The sequence below is a fragment of the Zingiber officinale genome, chromosome 3B (genome assembly GCF_018446385.1).
Source record: "Zingiber officinale cultivar Zhangliang chromosome 3B, Zo_v1.1, whole genome shotgun sequence".
Classification (NCBI taxonomy): domain Eukaryota; kingdom Viridiplantae; phylum Streptophyta; class Magnoliopsida; order Zingiberales; family Zingiberaceae; genus Zingiber; species Zingiber officinale.
This window is the reverse complement of record NC_055991.1, coordinates 584,437-600,406: the sequence shown is the minus strand read 5'-3', so window position 1 is coordinate 600,406 and position 15,970 is coordinate 584,437. Positions and strand designations below refer to the sequence as shown.

The 15,970-nt window shown below is 40.6% G+C and overlaps 3 protein-coding genes and 1 long non-coding RNA gene across 7 annotated transcripts; 2 read left to right on the top strand and 2 right to left on the bottom strand.

The window, feature by feature from the left end:
- Positions 1–1,015: 1,015 nt before the first annotated feature.
- Positions 1,016–3,051, bottom strand: LOC122055351. Its single transcript, XR_006132866.1, has 2 exons — positions 2,909–3,051; positions 1,016–2,817 (listed from the first exon to the last, which is right to left on the bottom strand). It is a non-coding gene; the product is annotated as an uncharacterized LOC122055351 (long non-coding RNA).
- LOC122055349 (zinc finger protein CONSTANS-LIKE 3-like) lies at positions 2,045–3,468 on the top strand. The gene is made up of 2 exons (XM_042616735.1): positions 2,045–2,845; positions 2,933–3,468. Exons 1-2 carry the CDS (start codon positions 2,144–2,146, stop codon positions 3,245–3,247), a joined length of 1,017 nt encoding a protein of 338 aa, XP_042472669.1. The 5' UTR covers positions 2,045–2,143; the 3' UTR covers positions 3,248–3,468.
- Positions 3,469–6,348: 2,880 nt separating this feature from the next.
- On the bottom strand, positions 6,349–7,073 carry LOC121967990 (protein GLUTAMINE DUMPER 3-like). The gene has a single exon (XM_042518518.1). It carries the CDS (start codon positions 7,017–7,019, stop codon positions 6,513–6,515), a length of 507 nt encoding a protein of 168 aa, XP_042374452.1. The 5' UTR covers positions 7,020–7,073; the 3' UTR covers positions 6,349–6,512.
- Positions 7,074–8,960: 1,887 nt separating this feature from the next.
- Positions 8,961–15,689, top strand: LOC122055348. 4 transcript variants are annotated; one of them, XM_042616731.1, is made up of 8 exons: positions 9,005–9,094; positions 9,161–9,209; positions 12,219–12,510; positions 12,716–13,180; positions 13,269–13,486; positions 14,614–14,742; positions 15,230–15,361; positions 15,444–15,689. In XM_042616731.1, exons 4-8 carry the CDS (start codon positions 12,871–12,873, stop codon positions 15,555–15,557), a joined length of 903 nt encoding a protein of 300 aa, XP_042472665.1. In that variant the 5' UTR covers positions 9,005–9,094; positions 9,161–9,209; positions 12,219–12,510; positions 12,716–12,870; the 3' UTR covers positions 15,558–15,689. The 4 variants fall into 4 exon arrangements, with proteins under 4 accessions (XP_042472667.1, XP_042472668.1, XP_042472665.1 ...); XM_042616732.1 differs by having other exon boundaries at positions 12,705–13,180; XM_042616733.1 differs by lacking the exon at positions 9,161–9,209 and having other exon boundaries at positions 8,961–9,094.
- The last annotated feature ends 281 nt before the right edge of the window (positions 15,690–15,970 follow it).

The following is a 15,970-nucleotide window of genomic DNA, read 5'->3' as shown; positions in this document are numbered from 1 at the left end:
AGGAGCAGAAGACAGTGACACTTTCATCTTGTGAGGCAGAGTTCATGGTAGCCACAACTGTTGTCTACCATGCTTTGTGGTTGAGCAGCCTTGCCAGCGAATTAACAGGTGTAAAGCCAAAGCCGGTAACTTGATTTGTTGACAACAAATTTGTTATAGCTCTCATGAAGAATCCGGTATCCCATGGTCGAAGCAAGCATATAGATACAAGATTTCATTTTATCAGAGAATGCATTGAGAAGGGACAAATTGTGATTGAGTTCGTTAATACCGGAGAACAGCGAGCCGATGTATTAACTAAAACATTGTCAGGAGTGAAGTTAGCTGCCATGCGACAACTTCTTGTCGTCCATGACTTAGAACCATGTCAGGATTAGGAGAGGTAATATGAGCATACAATCCGGACATGATAAGTAATTGTCGAATTTTTTTTCCTCTTTACATTAGTAGTATTAATCTTTCATAGTTTTAAGGGATTAACTAGTAAAATTAGTCATCTTTCCTAATTTTAAGAGATTAACTAGTGGAATTAATCTCTCATATTTTTATGATTTAGTGATGTTAATCTTTCCTATTAATTAGTTGAATTAGTCTTTTCTTTTAAGTATTTAAAGAATCTCATTATAAGATTTTTCAGTAAAAAAGAAAAATCTTTCTTTATTCTATTCCTTTTACATATTATGGTAAAAGGCGAATACATTCGTCCCGAGCACCCTCGTCAACCCGTCCCAAGGTCAACACGGAAGAGGTAAATTACGAACGGCTACTAACCTTTGGAATAATGACTAACACATAAGGGAGGTATTTACCTCGTCTTTTGCCGAGATTCGAACCTCAGTCCTCATTATGATAATACCTCATGCGCTAACCATTAGACCCATCCGAAGGGACTTATTCCTCTTACATATTAATATGTATCTTACGTGTGTTATTCATCCATTCTAATTCAACAAAACTAAGAAGCGGATAAAACGCTAAGATAATTTAACTCTGGGTGGTTCTATTTGTTCTATAATTAGAAGGATATAAAAGAAGTAAGAAATTATATTTCCGTCTTTTTTTAAAAACAAAAAAAGGTAAAAATACATATTGAATCAAGAGTCCGATATATACGCTGGCCAAACGGATAGCAGTCACTGTTAAGACATAGCGTAATTTGCCCAATTAATAACCGGGCCCCACAACCTTTTGGCACGCGCGGCTTCGCGGATCCCCTGCAACAATTCAGTAGGAAAACATTAGCCGGGCCGCTCTGCAGCCTCCGCGCCTCAACGGAGGCGCCTGTCGTTGGAGGATGAAGCCGTCGCCTGTCCTGAACTCTGGCGCAAATGGCAATTGAAGGAGCGGTGACGTCATCGCCATCGTCAGGAAGACTCTGCTTTCGGAATTAATTAATCGACCCCAGAAAAATAAAAATGGGCTCTAGTTTAACTGGGGCCACACGTTTAATATCTAAATAATAATGACAGATAGTAGTCAAATATATCTGACCTGGATTTTGGAACTATTTGGAGTTTAATTATTTCACATGTTACTAATTATTAAAGAAAAATGATATCGCTATAAGATATAGATAAATTATGAGGCTATTTTAACCTACACAAAGATCTAATATCTAATTAAATATTTTATATTAGTTGAAAATTAATTCTAAAATTTATTGGAACAAAAATTATACCAATCCGGGGCTTGCGTTAGTAATTGTAGCACTGAATAGGGAATTATAAATATTAAATAAGAGATGAGATAATAATTAATTGAAGATTTTGCACACCTTGTGGCTCACGGGGCCCACGTCGGCACAGCGACACTACGTGGATGCGGTGCCACCAATGCCGACCCGTTTTAAAGTTCCCGTATCTTTTCGCGAGGTCTCGGAGCCACCACGTATCCATCGGTCTGGCTAAACTATGTCAAAGTTAACCGTCACCGAGTTTTTCCGAGTTACACGCCACCCGCTCTATCACTCGTCAAACCAGCGGACCCGAATGGTCCCACGATCTTTTTTCCAATCAGACAACGGGTGGGGAAGTAACACTCTGACGCAGTCGCCGGGGTGATTAGTCTTCTTCCAATCATCATCGTCTTCTTCTATTTAACTCGTTAAGACGATTTTTGAAGTTAAACTCGAAAGGAAGAGCAAATGGCGAGTGAAGCGGAGGCGAAAAGAAGAATTTGGGAGCGAAGGAGGTGCGACGCGTGCAAGTCGGCGGCGGCGGCGCTGTACTGCGGCGCGCACGCGGCGTACCTCTGCGGCGGGTGCGACGCGAGGGTGCACGGCGGGACGGAGGCGTTCGCCGGCGGCAGGCGTCACGAGCGCGTTTGGATCTGCGAGGTGTGCGAGCAGGCGCCCGCCGCGGTCACCTGCAAGGCGGACGCGGCGGCGCTCTGCGTCGCCTGCGACGCCGACATCCACTGCGCCAACCCCCTAGCCCGCCGCCACGACCGCGCACCGCTCCTCCCCTTCCTCGAGCCTCTCAAACCCTACTCCGCCGTGGCCGCGTTCCTGATCAACGAGGAAGAGGCGGCGACGGACGCGGCGGCCAAGGCCGAGTCGTTTCTCCTCTCGAGTCGACCCAAGCAGATCGGAGCAGTGCCGGAGCTTAACTATACGGATTACCTCTTGTCGGACGTGGATTCGTGCCTTGGCATGGAATACGCCGCTTCGATAGAAGCGCAAATCCACCAGACGGACAGCGTCGTTCCCTTCCTCTCCAAGCACGCCGGAGTCATCGAATCTCGGCCGCCTCCGTCGTTCCTCCAGCCCGATGCCTCCGTCGAGCTTGACCGCGGCCAATCGAACCCCTCCTACAGCTCCTACATCACCCGATCAATGAGCCATAGCGTAAGTACACATCAAGCCCTCAGATCTAAAAGCCCTTTTTGATGCTGATCTACGATTTCTTACTCAATTGCGGTTGGATCGGAAAAGGTATCGTCGTCAGAGACGGGTGTGGTGCCGGACGGAAGCGTGAGCGGAGGCACAGCGCCGGACTTCGCGAATGCCTACACCAGAGTGGCGGCGCGGACGGATCGGGAGGCCAGGGTGATGAGGTACCGAGAGAAGCGGAAGAGCCGGCGGTTCGAGAAGATGATCAGGTACGCGTCTCGGAAGGCCTACGCGGAGTCGCGGCCACGGATCAAGGGGCGGTTCGCGAAGAGGGACGAGGTCGAGACCGCAGTGGGAGACGCGGCGGCGGCGGAGTTCGCATTGGTGGAGACCGACTACGGCGTCGTGCCCTTCTAACCCTCTGCTGAATGCTGATCCGGTTTCGTGTTTGGCGTGTAGTCTACTTACTAATGAATAAAACAAAAATAGAAGAAAAAGAAGTGAGAGGAGCTTTCCAAATCCCTTGGCACAAATCTTGAAGCATAATTTTGGAGGGGGGTTTTTTGATCCTCTCCTTTGGCTTTTCTTTTAAATTTGGAATTTAACAAAATTTCTAAAAAATTTGAAATTTTGTCTAATCATATTATTAAATTACAGTGATCAGTAGGGATTTGATTCCCTAAGAGATAAAAATTTTAGAAATTGTATTAGTGGATTGGTGGAGACTTTAATTTTCATTATCACTACAAAATCATAAAATAAACTATTAATTGTTTTTATACTATAATTAGAGTTTAATGTGATTATTTGTAATAATTTTAATTAAAGTGCTCCAACATAAAGTAGTTGGTTAAAACTAATTTCAAATCATTCTCATCGAGTTTTTTTTATTATAGTAGCTTTAATCAAAACAATATTTTGATAAAAAAAAAACTTATTTCACTTAAAAATTCATTTTTTAACTTCAAATACAACCTTTTATTTTTCAGGATTTTTGGTGCCCCTCCGTTATTTATTTTAAAGTCCATAGTTTTCATCCTTTTATGATTTTTTTTACTACTCATTTCTATGTCCTAGTTCCTCAACTTATAAAATGTAGCGGAGAATTAGGAGTCTGCGGTCCCTAGTCGTATAAAGAGTTTAGACTGTTAATTGTTGATTGACCGATGGCAGAGTCAATCTGGATGATTGTTGGTGTAATATTCCTTAGGTCAAGGTTGATTGAGTTGATCAAGCTTGAGTCTTGGTCATAGTTTCGATGTTTGACAATACATGCAGACATAATGGACAATGCATGTGCAGTTGTTCATGTGAGGAGATTCTGATCAGGGATTGATCAGTGTAAATGAAGAAAAGTCAAGTAGGTCAAGAGGCTTCGGATACCTGACTGGGAAGTCCTAACTGGGATGTTAGGCGGAAGAAGGAAAGTCCTGGTGAGTGAAGCCAGGCAGAAGGAAATTCTGGTGAGTGAAGCCAGGCAGAAAGAAGTCCTAGTGAGTGACGCTAGGTGGAAGGAAATCCTGGTGAGTGAAGCCAGGTGAAAGTCCTAGTGAGTGAAGCTAGGCAGAAGGAAATCCTGGTGAGTGAAGCCAGGTGAAAGTCCTAGTGAGTGAAGCTAGGCAGAATGGAAGTCCTGGTGAGTGAAGCCAGGCAAGGGAAAATCCAGATGGATCAAGGATAATCAGACATTTGGTGTTGGGAAATCCAAGTAGGTCAAGGGAGTGACCGGATACTTGGCACGAAGAGAAAAGTTCAAGTGGGTCAAAGGGATTGACCGGACACTTGGTGGGAAGTCCTAGCAGGTCAAAGGAGTGACCAGATGCTAGACATGATGTACCAATAGGTCAAGGTTGACCGGATGTTGGTTTGAGAGGCTTGGGACTTGGTTTTGGGCAAAAACCAAGAGCTGGATCGATCAGTGGATCGATCCAGGCCTTTCCCAGCGAACAAAGAGCCTCTGGATCAATCAGTGGATCGATCCAGAGGTCCCAATCGATCAGTGGATCGATTGAGACGCTGCTGCTTCGCGCGATAAGCGCTGGATCAATCCATGGATCGATCCAGGCGTTTTTCCAGAGCACAGAGGCGCTCTGGATCGATCCGTGGATCGATCTAAAGCCTCCCCGATCAATTGGGAATAATCAAATCGATCGGGATCCGACCGTTGCGTCGTATTTGAGCCGCAGGCGAGCGTTGTCTTCGGCATCTCTTCACCGATTCATTTCAGACCTTCACCAGTTTCTCCACAGCTCTTCTCAAGCTCGAGATCGCCAGTTCTTGAAGGCTCTTGGAGGTTCTTCCAAGTCAAGAGGCGGATCAAAGCAAGAAGAAGAAACTAGGGTTAGGGTTTTTGCTCTCATTGTAAGCTTGTAAGCTTGTATTTCATTACCTTTCCCTTTCTTCTTGTATTGAGTCTTGTAGGGCTTCTCCGCCCTTGGTAGTTACCATAAAGGAGAGTTTTATTAGTGGAGGGTGTGTGTGTAGGTGTGGATCCTTGGACTAGTCACCTATTGTGAGGTGGATACCAAGTAAACCAACCTTGTTAGCGTTGTGTGGTTTGTTTCTGTATTTTCCGCTGCACATCTTGAAGAAACAAGTAACGACGAGCATCTAGCACGCGACGAGCTATTCACCCCCCCCTCTAGCTACTTTTCGGTCCCAACAATGATCTATCCAGATTGTTGGCTACAAGTGTCGATATCAACATCGTTACCTAGGTTGTTTCCTCATTCTCTCGTTTCTTTTTCTTTCTCCCGTGATAAATTCTGATTTTTTTTTATCCTTTATGAGTTATGACTGCTATTTGCCCTCGGGCTACAATCCGAGTAGGCTTAAACTTGGATGCACCATTGTGACTGATCAATCATGCTGTCTTGCGATCTAAAATCCCTTAAAAGCGAAGGAAGAGTTTAGGCTATTGACTGTCGATTGATCAATCATGTTGTCTTATGACGTCACTTTTATGGAACAAGTTATCGTATAGTTAGGAGACGCATCAACCCACCTCTCTCCCAACCTAAAATCCTAAATTCATCCCGAATAAAAATAAATATTGAAATTACTTGACCTTACCAGACACATTTAGTATGTACGTGTATATTTATAGTTAGTATATGTATGTATATTTATTCTACTATATGTATATATTCTATTTTAAGTATTTTTTACTTTAATAATAATGAAATTACTTGACCTATATATATATATATATATATATATATATATATATATATATATATATATATATATATATAATGAATAATGAAATTATTTTTAATTTTGACAAAAAATTTAACTTCATAAATATTTTTGTTCCAAAAATAAACAGTGAGTTTTGACAAAGATTTTAAAAATATTTTCGCGGCGGTGACGATTTCTGCAATCAATAGTGAAATTATTTTAAGTTTTGACAAAAAATTTAACTTAAAAAATATCCCAAAAAAAAACACTGAGTTTCGACAAAATTTTTTAAAATAGTGAAAATAATTTTATTTTATATTTTGATATGATTATTTCATGAATACTGACAGCCAACCAGAATTTTAGTTGAGAGTTGAGACTAAGATTTACAGTTTGTCTTTTGCGTAAATCAATTCAGAAAAGACCCTCAATTCTTTGAAATTATAGAAAACTATACAATCTAATATAAAGAAAGAGGGAAAAAAATATGCACGTGAAAAACCTAATCAGTCACTCTGGCCCCTTGGGTCGCGTCACCGGGCGGTGAACTCACCGTGGTCTCCGTCTTCTTCCCGTCCGTCACGGCCGCCGCGTCCTCGGCGTCGTCGCTCCTGTTGGCGAAGGAAGACGCGGAGGAGACGCCGGCGGTAGGGGTGGCAAGGAAGGTGGGCTTGCAGTCGCCGGCCATGATCACGACGAATCTCTCCTCGAAGTCGCGCGGGCACTTAACACGGACGGCGCAGGCGGCATCGGCAGCCTCGGGGTCTGCGCCGGAGCCTCTTCCGCCAGAAGCGTTTCCTTCGGAGTCTAGGTATCCGGCGAGCTTCCAGTAGGAGCAGGCGAGGATGAGGAGGGCGAGGCCGATGAGGCCGAGCATGACGGCGAGGCCGCCGAAGAGGTACGGGACGGGGGAGTGCAACGCCGAGTGAGGAAGGCTGGTGGGGCGGTGGGTGGCAGTCGGCGGCGGCGCGACGGCGGCGGAGCTGTGGAATCCGTTCATCGGCCTCATCGGAAAGCCTCGAGCTCTGTTTCGCGGGGCGTGCTGTGTAGACGAGCAAGTGGAGGAGCATTTATAAAGATGGGTAAAATTCTATTTATGCAAATTTTATTAAATTTAAATAATTATTTTTTACAATTTTACAATTACAAATAAATAAATAGTTAGTTCCCGTACGAGATATTTGTAATTATATATTAACAAAACCAGAATGACATAATCCCAACAAAATATTCCTCCTCCTCAAATTTTGTATCTATGGATCCCCATTGAGGCATTGAGTGTGTACTTATCCAATGGTAAGGGGTCCCGCACCCAAATATCATATGCATTGTTAGCCATCTCCTTCAAGCTTAGTGATAAATGCACTAGATATCCAAAGAAGTAAATAATGGAGGGACTCATGAAAGGCACCATTCAAGGAATGAGATCATTTACAAGGCCAAGGTGCATGGTGGGGCCCTTTCTCTCGCTCTCTCTTCTTCTTCTTCCATGGCAATTCTATTTGATCATCTCTTGTAACTATTTTATTTTAGCATCAAGTTCCAATCTATGCTTTGGAACCCCCTTTGGCAATTACTTTGGGTAATATAATTAACGTCCTTGGAAAGGATAGAAAGGGTGATTGGTTCCACTCTCAAGTGCATCAATCGGATAAGCAAGAAGCGGATGAGCAAAGCTAAGCAAAGCCCATTGTTTTGTTTTTTGGTATGATTTTTAGTGGTTATATGAAGCCAAACATTTGGATTTTGTCGTTGAATTGCATGTTTATGTTTTTTTTGGGTATGATGTTGCTTGAGTCACTCACAACTTGGTATCATGTATTTCTTTCTTAAAACACAATCTAAGTCAAGTGGAGTAGTTGCTTTGGCATAAGCATCTACTTTTACTAATAAGATACTATTAATTCCGTTGATTCAAATACAAATATAAATCTAGAAGTAATCTTCTAAAAATCTATTAATTTATTAAAGTATTAAGAAAATTGGCATAAAAAAAATTTAAAATTTTGGATAAAAGATGCTGAAATCTTATTGATAAAAATTAACTAATCAAATGTTTAAATAGCCTCAAACTCTACATCTATATAAAAGAGGAAAATACTTTCAAATCTTGAATGGGCAAAAGATAACAAAAAAAATAAAAAGGCTAAATTTTTTTGTTGAGCATTACAAAAAATTTTAAACTATGTTTTTTTAATATGAAATTATGTCGTTACAGATTCCATTCGATAATCATTTATAGATATTTGAATGAATTTTGATTTGATATATTGTATGTCTTATAATTTAATCTAAATTAAAAATTATGACATTTAAAAACTGCTCAACTCTTCTGCATCACTAAAGGGGTGGTTAGATGGAATGAGAAAAGAATTGAAAGTTGATATTTGATTTGAGAGATTAATGATGGATTCCATAGATTCAATCCTCAAACATGAGAATGAGTCATTACGGACCAAAATGAGAGAAATCATTCTCATTCTCTACTTTATCAATCTCATTTTCATTCTACGAACCAATGAATCACTAATCACTAAGTATGAAGTTTGTGACTTAACACAACAAATGAAGTCGATCAAGCGAGCCAATGAACTAACTAAGACCTGCATGGTTTTTTTCCTCGAGTGAGTTTGTTAACCAACTAAGACATGGATTGCCTCTTTACACTAATCTGTTATGATTAGTGTCTTGTTTCGGATAAGTTTCAATTAGTTATTCTAATTTCTCAATGATGATGATTAGAGCACAAAGTAACGATAAACCGGTGGGCTGAGTGCATGTCTCAATCCGATAATTATGCAGTTTTAACCATGATTCTGTGGGGTATAGGGAATGTAATTAACAGGAACACGTGTTGGCTTGCAATTGACTGAGAGTTTAAGCAAAGGTTGCTGTGGCAACCGATAGTCCAGCGCTCTTTAAACCGGCCGGTTCACTCGTAAATGTATTATATCGGTTCGAACGAACCGTTTTGTTGACCTTCAGTCTCTCTCTCTCGGCTCTGTCACTGGACGGCGATCCGGTGGAGCCGAGGTCGCCGCTCCTTCGGCGGATCCCGGCTGTCGCCTCGGCACCTAGCGATCGGTGAGAATCTTCATCCCCGATGGTCACTTTGACTCCTTAATTTAGAGTTCCGCCGTTTTTTGATAGATCTCGACGTTTGGAACTATCGCTTAGGTTTGCCGCTGCGGCGATTTCTGTAAGATTCTATGTTTTTCCTCTTGTCTTAGATAATCCTCTTTCGTCTTAGATGCTGCTTGTTTATGGATGAGTATCATAATGGATCGGGCCAATGCAGAATTGTTTAAGCTGAGATCATTGATTTTTTCCATATCGGTATGCTGTGGTCGATTCCGCATAGTGATGAGCTTCCTTCTTTTCTCTGTTTCAAAATTGTTTCCGGAAGTAACTATTTCAGTTTTGCAAATTGCAAGCCTCTGTGAAAACTGCATTGAATCTGTCGTGGGCTTATTCCTTTGTTTTTTTTAACCCTTAGCTGCGTTTTCTGGTTGAACCTCTAGAAGTTTCTTCCATTAGTTTTACTTATTTACATAACGAGAGATATTTGGTCATCCATGTCTTTGAGATTTATGTTTTGGTTGGAATTAGAGAATAATGAGATACTGAAATATGGCTTATCTAGATATGCTTGCATTTAAGTAGCTACTTGATTTATTGATGTTGTACCGTAGAACATCAAGTAGAAGTAACATTTGCGTGTGGATTATGTTTGTGAGAATAGGAAGAAAATCTTATTTCAAAAAGTTTTAGCTATCTTTTTTTTTAATCCAATAACATAGGCGTTGAGCATATGTAGATGTTAAATTTCTGTTAACAACCAGCTAAGTTGATTTGGTTAGCATCTGTTGTAGGGTTTGGTCAATCGTTATCTCAATGGTATGCACATTGAAGTAAAGTAAATCTTCCGATCTTCATAGCTAATGCAATGGATTGTCTTTTGTACTTTATTTTTTTGCAAGATTTGAATCTATCACTACTTAGCCACCAAGTATAGGAGGATATTTTTATATATATATATATTGGAGAATCTGTCATTCCTATTTGATGATTCTTGGAAGTAGGGATTCCCATCATTAAAAATAAGAACAAAAAGAGGATTGTTGGTTTAATATATATATCTTTTTAAAATCAGATGCAGGGCTTGAACTGACTATTTGGCATGACTTGAACAAAAGAATCTAAATAAAAGTGTGCTAACATATAAGCATACACATGTTACGTTTTTGTGCAATTATTTTATTGTCAGTATTTTTCAAGGTTATGCTTCTTACATTCCTGTTTTCTACCCATGCAACACCTTTGCTTTAAAGAGGTAGTTTAAATCTTGTTTGATTTTGTTAACAGACATAGATTATCCATCTTATTGTTATTTTCTTTTTGCTCATAAATCTCTTTCTTTACAATTCTCTTACGATATATGCATGTTTTGCTTGTTCCGATTACAGTGTGTTCATACTTACGCTTTTCCTTATGCATCCTCTATGTTCTTCATCCTTTCTTAGCATATCATCTTGTCCATGCACGTTTAGCTTGTTGCATTTCCGGTGTTCATACTATGCTTTCCTATCTTATATTAATATGGTTTTGCCCAAGTAAATGCAATAATCTAATTTTCTTCACTCCCTCCGCGGAATCAATAAAGTTATATATTAAAAATATATGGAAAAAAATCATATATTTAAAAGATATAAGATATCTTCATTAGTATGAAGTCTTTTTGATAGAGTCCAAAAATAAAGTCACGAGAGCTTAGACCCAAAGTTGATAATATCATGCAATTGTACATATATGTGAATTCTTTTGGACACAGTAAATGATATCAGAGCCATGGTCCATACCAGATGTCATATGAGGTGACCTTGAACGAAATTGAGGGGATGGCCTAGAGCAGATCAAGATAACAAGATGCTCACAGGAAAGGTCCGGAGCATGCCAGGGTTATTGGTTGCAATGATTGTAAACAAAGTCCCACAAAAGACGGGTAAAGTCTAAAAATAAAATCACGAGTATTTAAGTTAAAAGTGGACAATATCATGCTATTGTGGAGATATCTTAAGTCTTTTAGTCCTAACAATTGATGTTAGAGCCCAGATTGTCAAAAGGACTAGCCGCTGACTGCTGACTGTGCACAAAAGTCATGGTCCAATCGAGCTGTCTGGATCAAGACGATCAGACATCAGGCAGAGAAGTCCTAGTTGCGGCTACACAAAACCTAGAAAGTCGGTTGAACTGAGGGGTAAGGAAGTCCTAGTAGGTTGGGTGGACTGAGAGACAAGGAAGTCCTAGTAGGCCGGTTGAACTGAGAGACAAGAAAGTCCTGGTGGGTCAATGATCAAATAACATCAAGCTGATAGACTTGAGGGGCGATCCTTCGTTTGAGGGGATTGTTGGGTTGCAATGGTTGCAAACAAAGTCCCACATTTAAAACACATGAAAATGATTATGAATCCATTGGTATGAGATCTTTTAAATAAATCTCAAAAATAAAATCATGAGGGCTTAGACTCAAAGTGGACAATGTTATATCATTGTGAAGATATCTTAATTCTTTTGGTCCTAACAATTGGCCGGATATTCACGAGAAAGGTCCGGAGCATATCAGGGTGATCAGATGCTTGCGAGAAGGCTCGGAGCAAGTTAGGAGTGACCAGATGTGGATGTTTGCGCGGAGGTCTGGAGTAGAACCATGAAAGTAATGGTAGTCTTTCGTTTAAGTCGAGAATTGTTAAAGATACAATCAAAGTCCCATATTGGAAATATATGAAAAATATTATGAATTTAAAAGAATGTAAAATATCTCTATTGTATGAGATCTTCTGGATAGAATCTAAAAATAAAATCATGAGGATTTAGATATAAAATAGATAATATCATACTATTACAGAGATATATAAATTTCTTTTTGACACAACATCTTCGTCATCTTTTCCTCATCACCATCTTTCACAATGTCTTTTGAATGCAATATCATTCCACCACAAAAATCTATCAGATGCTAGTTCAATCAGTTTTATCATTATATCCTGAATTTATTTATGCTAAATTTCATATAATACGTAGAAATTCGAGAATGCTAGAAAACCTGGTTTCATATAGTATTTCTCTTAGCTATTTCAACTTTTCATGCACAATAAGATTAACATATCATTCAAGTTCTTCCATTTTATTCACTTCTTGTCTTATACAGGGCCTCTGGCAGCTTAGAAGTTGATGGTTGTCGATTCAGTATCTTCTCCTCGAAGGAGATCACAGCCAGCAAATTTCATCGCATCCTTGTCTAAGAAGCAAGCGTCAGCCCCCGACGAGTCTGGTGCCTGGTCTATTCTCTTCAGCCGGCACAGGTTCTTCTCGACGTTGCTGTCACTTTGGGGCCTACAAATACATCCTCCGGAATGGCCAGAGCTGAAAAGGCTCTTTATGAGGCCAAAGCTGCTTCTTTGTAAAGGCTCACAACTTACAAACTCAAGTTCTTTTGATCTGTAAGTGGCCTCGGACTCTTACATTGGTCTCATGGATGATTCATAATATTTCAGCGGCCTCGTTCAAGCTGTTGATGATTCGTAGCAATCGGGAAAAATACTTTAAACCAAATTAATTCAGAACAATTGATTTATCGTTTTGATTTGCATATCAAGTTAATTTTTCATTTTTATTTATTTATTTATTTGTTTAGTTTTTTACCAGACCCTGGCCAAAGTGCATTCAAGGGCACGAGGTCGTCACATGAGCATGAGCTGAACCAAATCGGATTACGGCAAAACGGGTGGCTCTCCTCTGCTTCACTCGCTAAACATATCGAGCCATCGCGGGCGCCGCTATGACGCCTCTCCGCCGCCGAGATGCCAACCTCCGTTAAGCTTTCTTTGGCACCGTCTACCGCCACCGCCTGCCTCTTCTCCCGCTGCTATTCATTCCCTAGGCGCGGGATTAGGGCTTCCACGGCGACGATGGGCACCGCCGTGGCGCCCGCGGTGATCGTCGGCGGAGGGAGGGTCGGCCAGATGCTGCGATCCCTGGGAGACGGTCGTGACGCTGTCGTAGGAAGGGGTCAGCCGGTGCCCGCCGATTTTCAAGGCCCGATACTCGTTTGTACCCGCAACGATGACCTCGAGGCCGTCCTTGCTTCCACCCCTCGCTCCCGGTGGAACGGTCTGCGCTTAACCTAATCTTCCTAAACACGAATGAAGTCCCTCTCTTTCCTTACGATCCATAATTTGGGATCGCAATGTGGTGGCAGATTTGGTGTTCTTCCAGAATGGTATGCTTGAACCGTGGCTCGAAAGCAAGGGATTGGGTGATGCAGATCAGGTCTTGGCGTATTTTGCTGTGTCGAAGCTCGGAGAAGCTCCGGTTGATGGGAAGACTGACACTAACCCTGAAGGGTTGACAGCAGTATTCGGCAAATGGGCATCAGCGATAGCGGCACGTCTCCACGGTGGTGGCCTTTCTTGCAAGGTATGTCCTCTCATGCTGTGGTTTCTTGTGGTGTTCCACAGATGGAAAATTGCTACACATGTTTAAACATTTGTGCTTACCTTCTCCAGTCTCACACACACACACACACACACACACACACACACACACACACACACACAAAATGATTCTGAAGTAAGCTGTAGAGGAGTTTAATGCCATTTTTCTTCAAATTTATAGCTACCTTGAGGAAATTGGCCATCGGTTACTGCTTCAATATGATACTTTATGAAGAGTTCACTGTCCTCCTTATTAGAGTAAAAGAGAACACCTTTGATACATGCGTACCTAGCTAAGAGAGTTGGTGATACTGTTAGAGCTTCAACTCCACGCTTACATGCAACTGAAAAATAAACCTTACTGAAAATTCGAACGTCACTTACCAAAGCTCTCAGGTCAAGAAGTTGTCATTGAACCCTTAGTGAACTCTAGCCATGTAATTTTGTGTGATGCTTCTTAGGTTAACCATAATTTTGCAGCTTCTGAAGAAGCAAAGATTCAGATTCAACATCTGCATGCTGTTAATCATCTGAATCTTCCTAGCAATATCTAACTGTTTATACAGCTCCAATATATTTGCTTGGACGATATGAAGCTATATCCTAGTAGATATGCTCATCTTCTTAAGATAAAGGGAGATTTAAGCTTTGTTATGGAAAAAGAAGCTTTCTTAGGAGTCTTGTTGTCAGGCATCTTCATGAGTTAGCAATAGCGTAAACAAATTTGGGAAAAAAAAATAGATTTGGCAATTGGTACCATAACATGGGCCATCAAACTTGATTTCATCCCTAGACTCCTGCAATAACTATAAAATGTTTGCAATCAAGGCTTGGCGAAGCCAGCTGTATTTAAGAAAAAATCTTCAAAACAACTAATTTAAAACTTGAATTTGAACCAAATTATTCTTCTTCCATAAAATGCTTCCTTAGAAAAGCCACACTTTAAGAATCTTGATCAATCCTATACATGCATGTTTCGATAGTATTATTTTGGCTCTTTCTGCACTTTAAGCTTCCTTACTCTCAAAATCGTCTTTAACAGTATCTGTAGTTTTACTCTTGATAGGATGATGACACTGACAATTATGTATAATGAATTATTGGATTAAGGTCCTTGAAAAGGAAGCTTTTCAGAAGCAAATGCTGGAGAAGCTGATATGGATCTCGGCTTTCATGCTTGTTGGAGCTCGTCATCCAGGAGCTACTGTTGGTGTCGTTGAAAAGGAATATCGCACTGAGGTAAGCCTATGATGTACTCAATACAATGTAAATTGGTCTGTTTGGAAAATTGTAGAGACAAAATGGAAGTGGAGATCATTTACAAAAAGAGGACGGCGTCAGACTAAACTGTAGGTTATACATTGTTACTAAGGATTTTTAAAATGACTCTACATTTGATTATGATTTTATATATAAATAATTTTGGAGATCCTCTTCTTACAATTAGCTCCAAAGCTAAGAAAACATGCTGGAGATGCAGCTACTCATTTGTTTTTGTATGTAAATTTTTCTTACCGGTTTGTGAGTGAATGAAACATAACACTCGTGATCTTATTTTTGCCCAAGACTATTGCAATTTGGCATTGTGAACCTTTCTATATTGTTCTGGAAATAATCTAGTCAACTATCTCCACTAGAAAAGTGCTACTAATCTTTTGTAATAAAGAATATCACAGATAATCTGCATAAATGTGTCTATTTACTCTGTAAGTGTTGATTATTACAGGTAGAAAGCCTCATTGCGGAACTAGCATCTGCTGCTGCTGCAGAAAAAGGAATAACATTTGAAGGAGGAATGGTAGACAGGCTATGTGCTTATTCCAGGGCAGTTGCACATTTTCCAACTGCTGTTAAGGAGGTGAGAATGCTTAAGATCGAACTATACGAACCTATTTAGCTGCATCATGACATGGTAGAACATTTGTCTAATAAATGTACAGTTCAAGTGGAGGAATGGCTGGTTTTATTCGCTCACGGAAAAGGCACTAGCAGAAGGAAAGCGAGATCCATGCCCTCTGCATACAGCTTGGCTCAAGGAAATCAATATCATTTAGACGGAAACTATACGAAGATCATTTGTTTCATGTCAAGTATCATATAAGAGATTATGCACAATTGAATAAACAATGCTCTCATCACTTGGAATTGAGCTTGTTTTTTCCCCAATCCTAACCATTTTGGCGTAATTCTTCTTGCATCCGCTAATTTTTTTATTTTTTTTTTACATTTTGTGAAATGCTGCGCTTGGAATAGTATCTGGAAAGTACTCTTCTTTCTGCCATATACAATTTCACTTAGATCCTGGCTGAAGAACTCAGGGAGATCGACGACGGTCTTAATCCTGACAGAGACCAAAATCGGAGGTATTTGCCTGGAAATTGAAGCAGAGTACATTGGTGTTGCAATGCACGACTGGTGGATCACATTCGACGAGGAGGGGGAAGGCGAGCGCTAGGGGTGTAATCGA

Coding starts and splice junctions, on each gene's coding strand:
- LOC122055349 (XM_042616735.1), top strand. CDS start 2,144: ATGGCGAGTGAAGCGGAGGCGAAAAGAAGAATTTGGGAGCGAAGGAGG. Junction 2,846..2,932: donor CCCGATCAATGAGCCATAGC/GTAAGTACACAT, acceptor GGATCGGAAAAG/GTATCGTCGTCAGAGACGGG.
- LOC121967990 (XM_042518518.1), bottom strand. CDS start 7,019: ATGAGGCCGATGAACGGATTCCACAGCTCCGCCGCCGTCGCGCCGCCG.
- LOC122055348 (XM_042616733.1), top strand. CDS start 12,871: ATGCCAACCTCCGTTAAGCTTTCTTTGGCACCGTCTACCGCCACCGCC. Junction 13,181..13,268: donor CCCTCGCTCCCGGTGGAACG/GTCTGCGCTTAA, acceptor ATGTGGTGGCAG/ATTTGGTGTTCTTCCAGAAT. Junction 15,362..15,443: donor TTCCAACTGCTGTTAAGGAG/GTGAGAATGCTT, acceptor ATAAATGTACAG/TTCAAGTGGAGGAATGGCTG.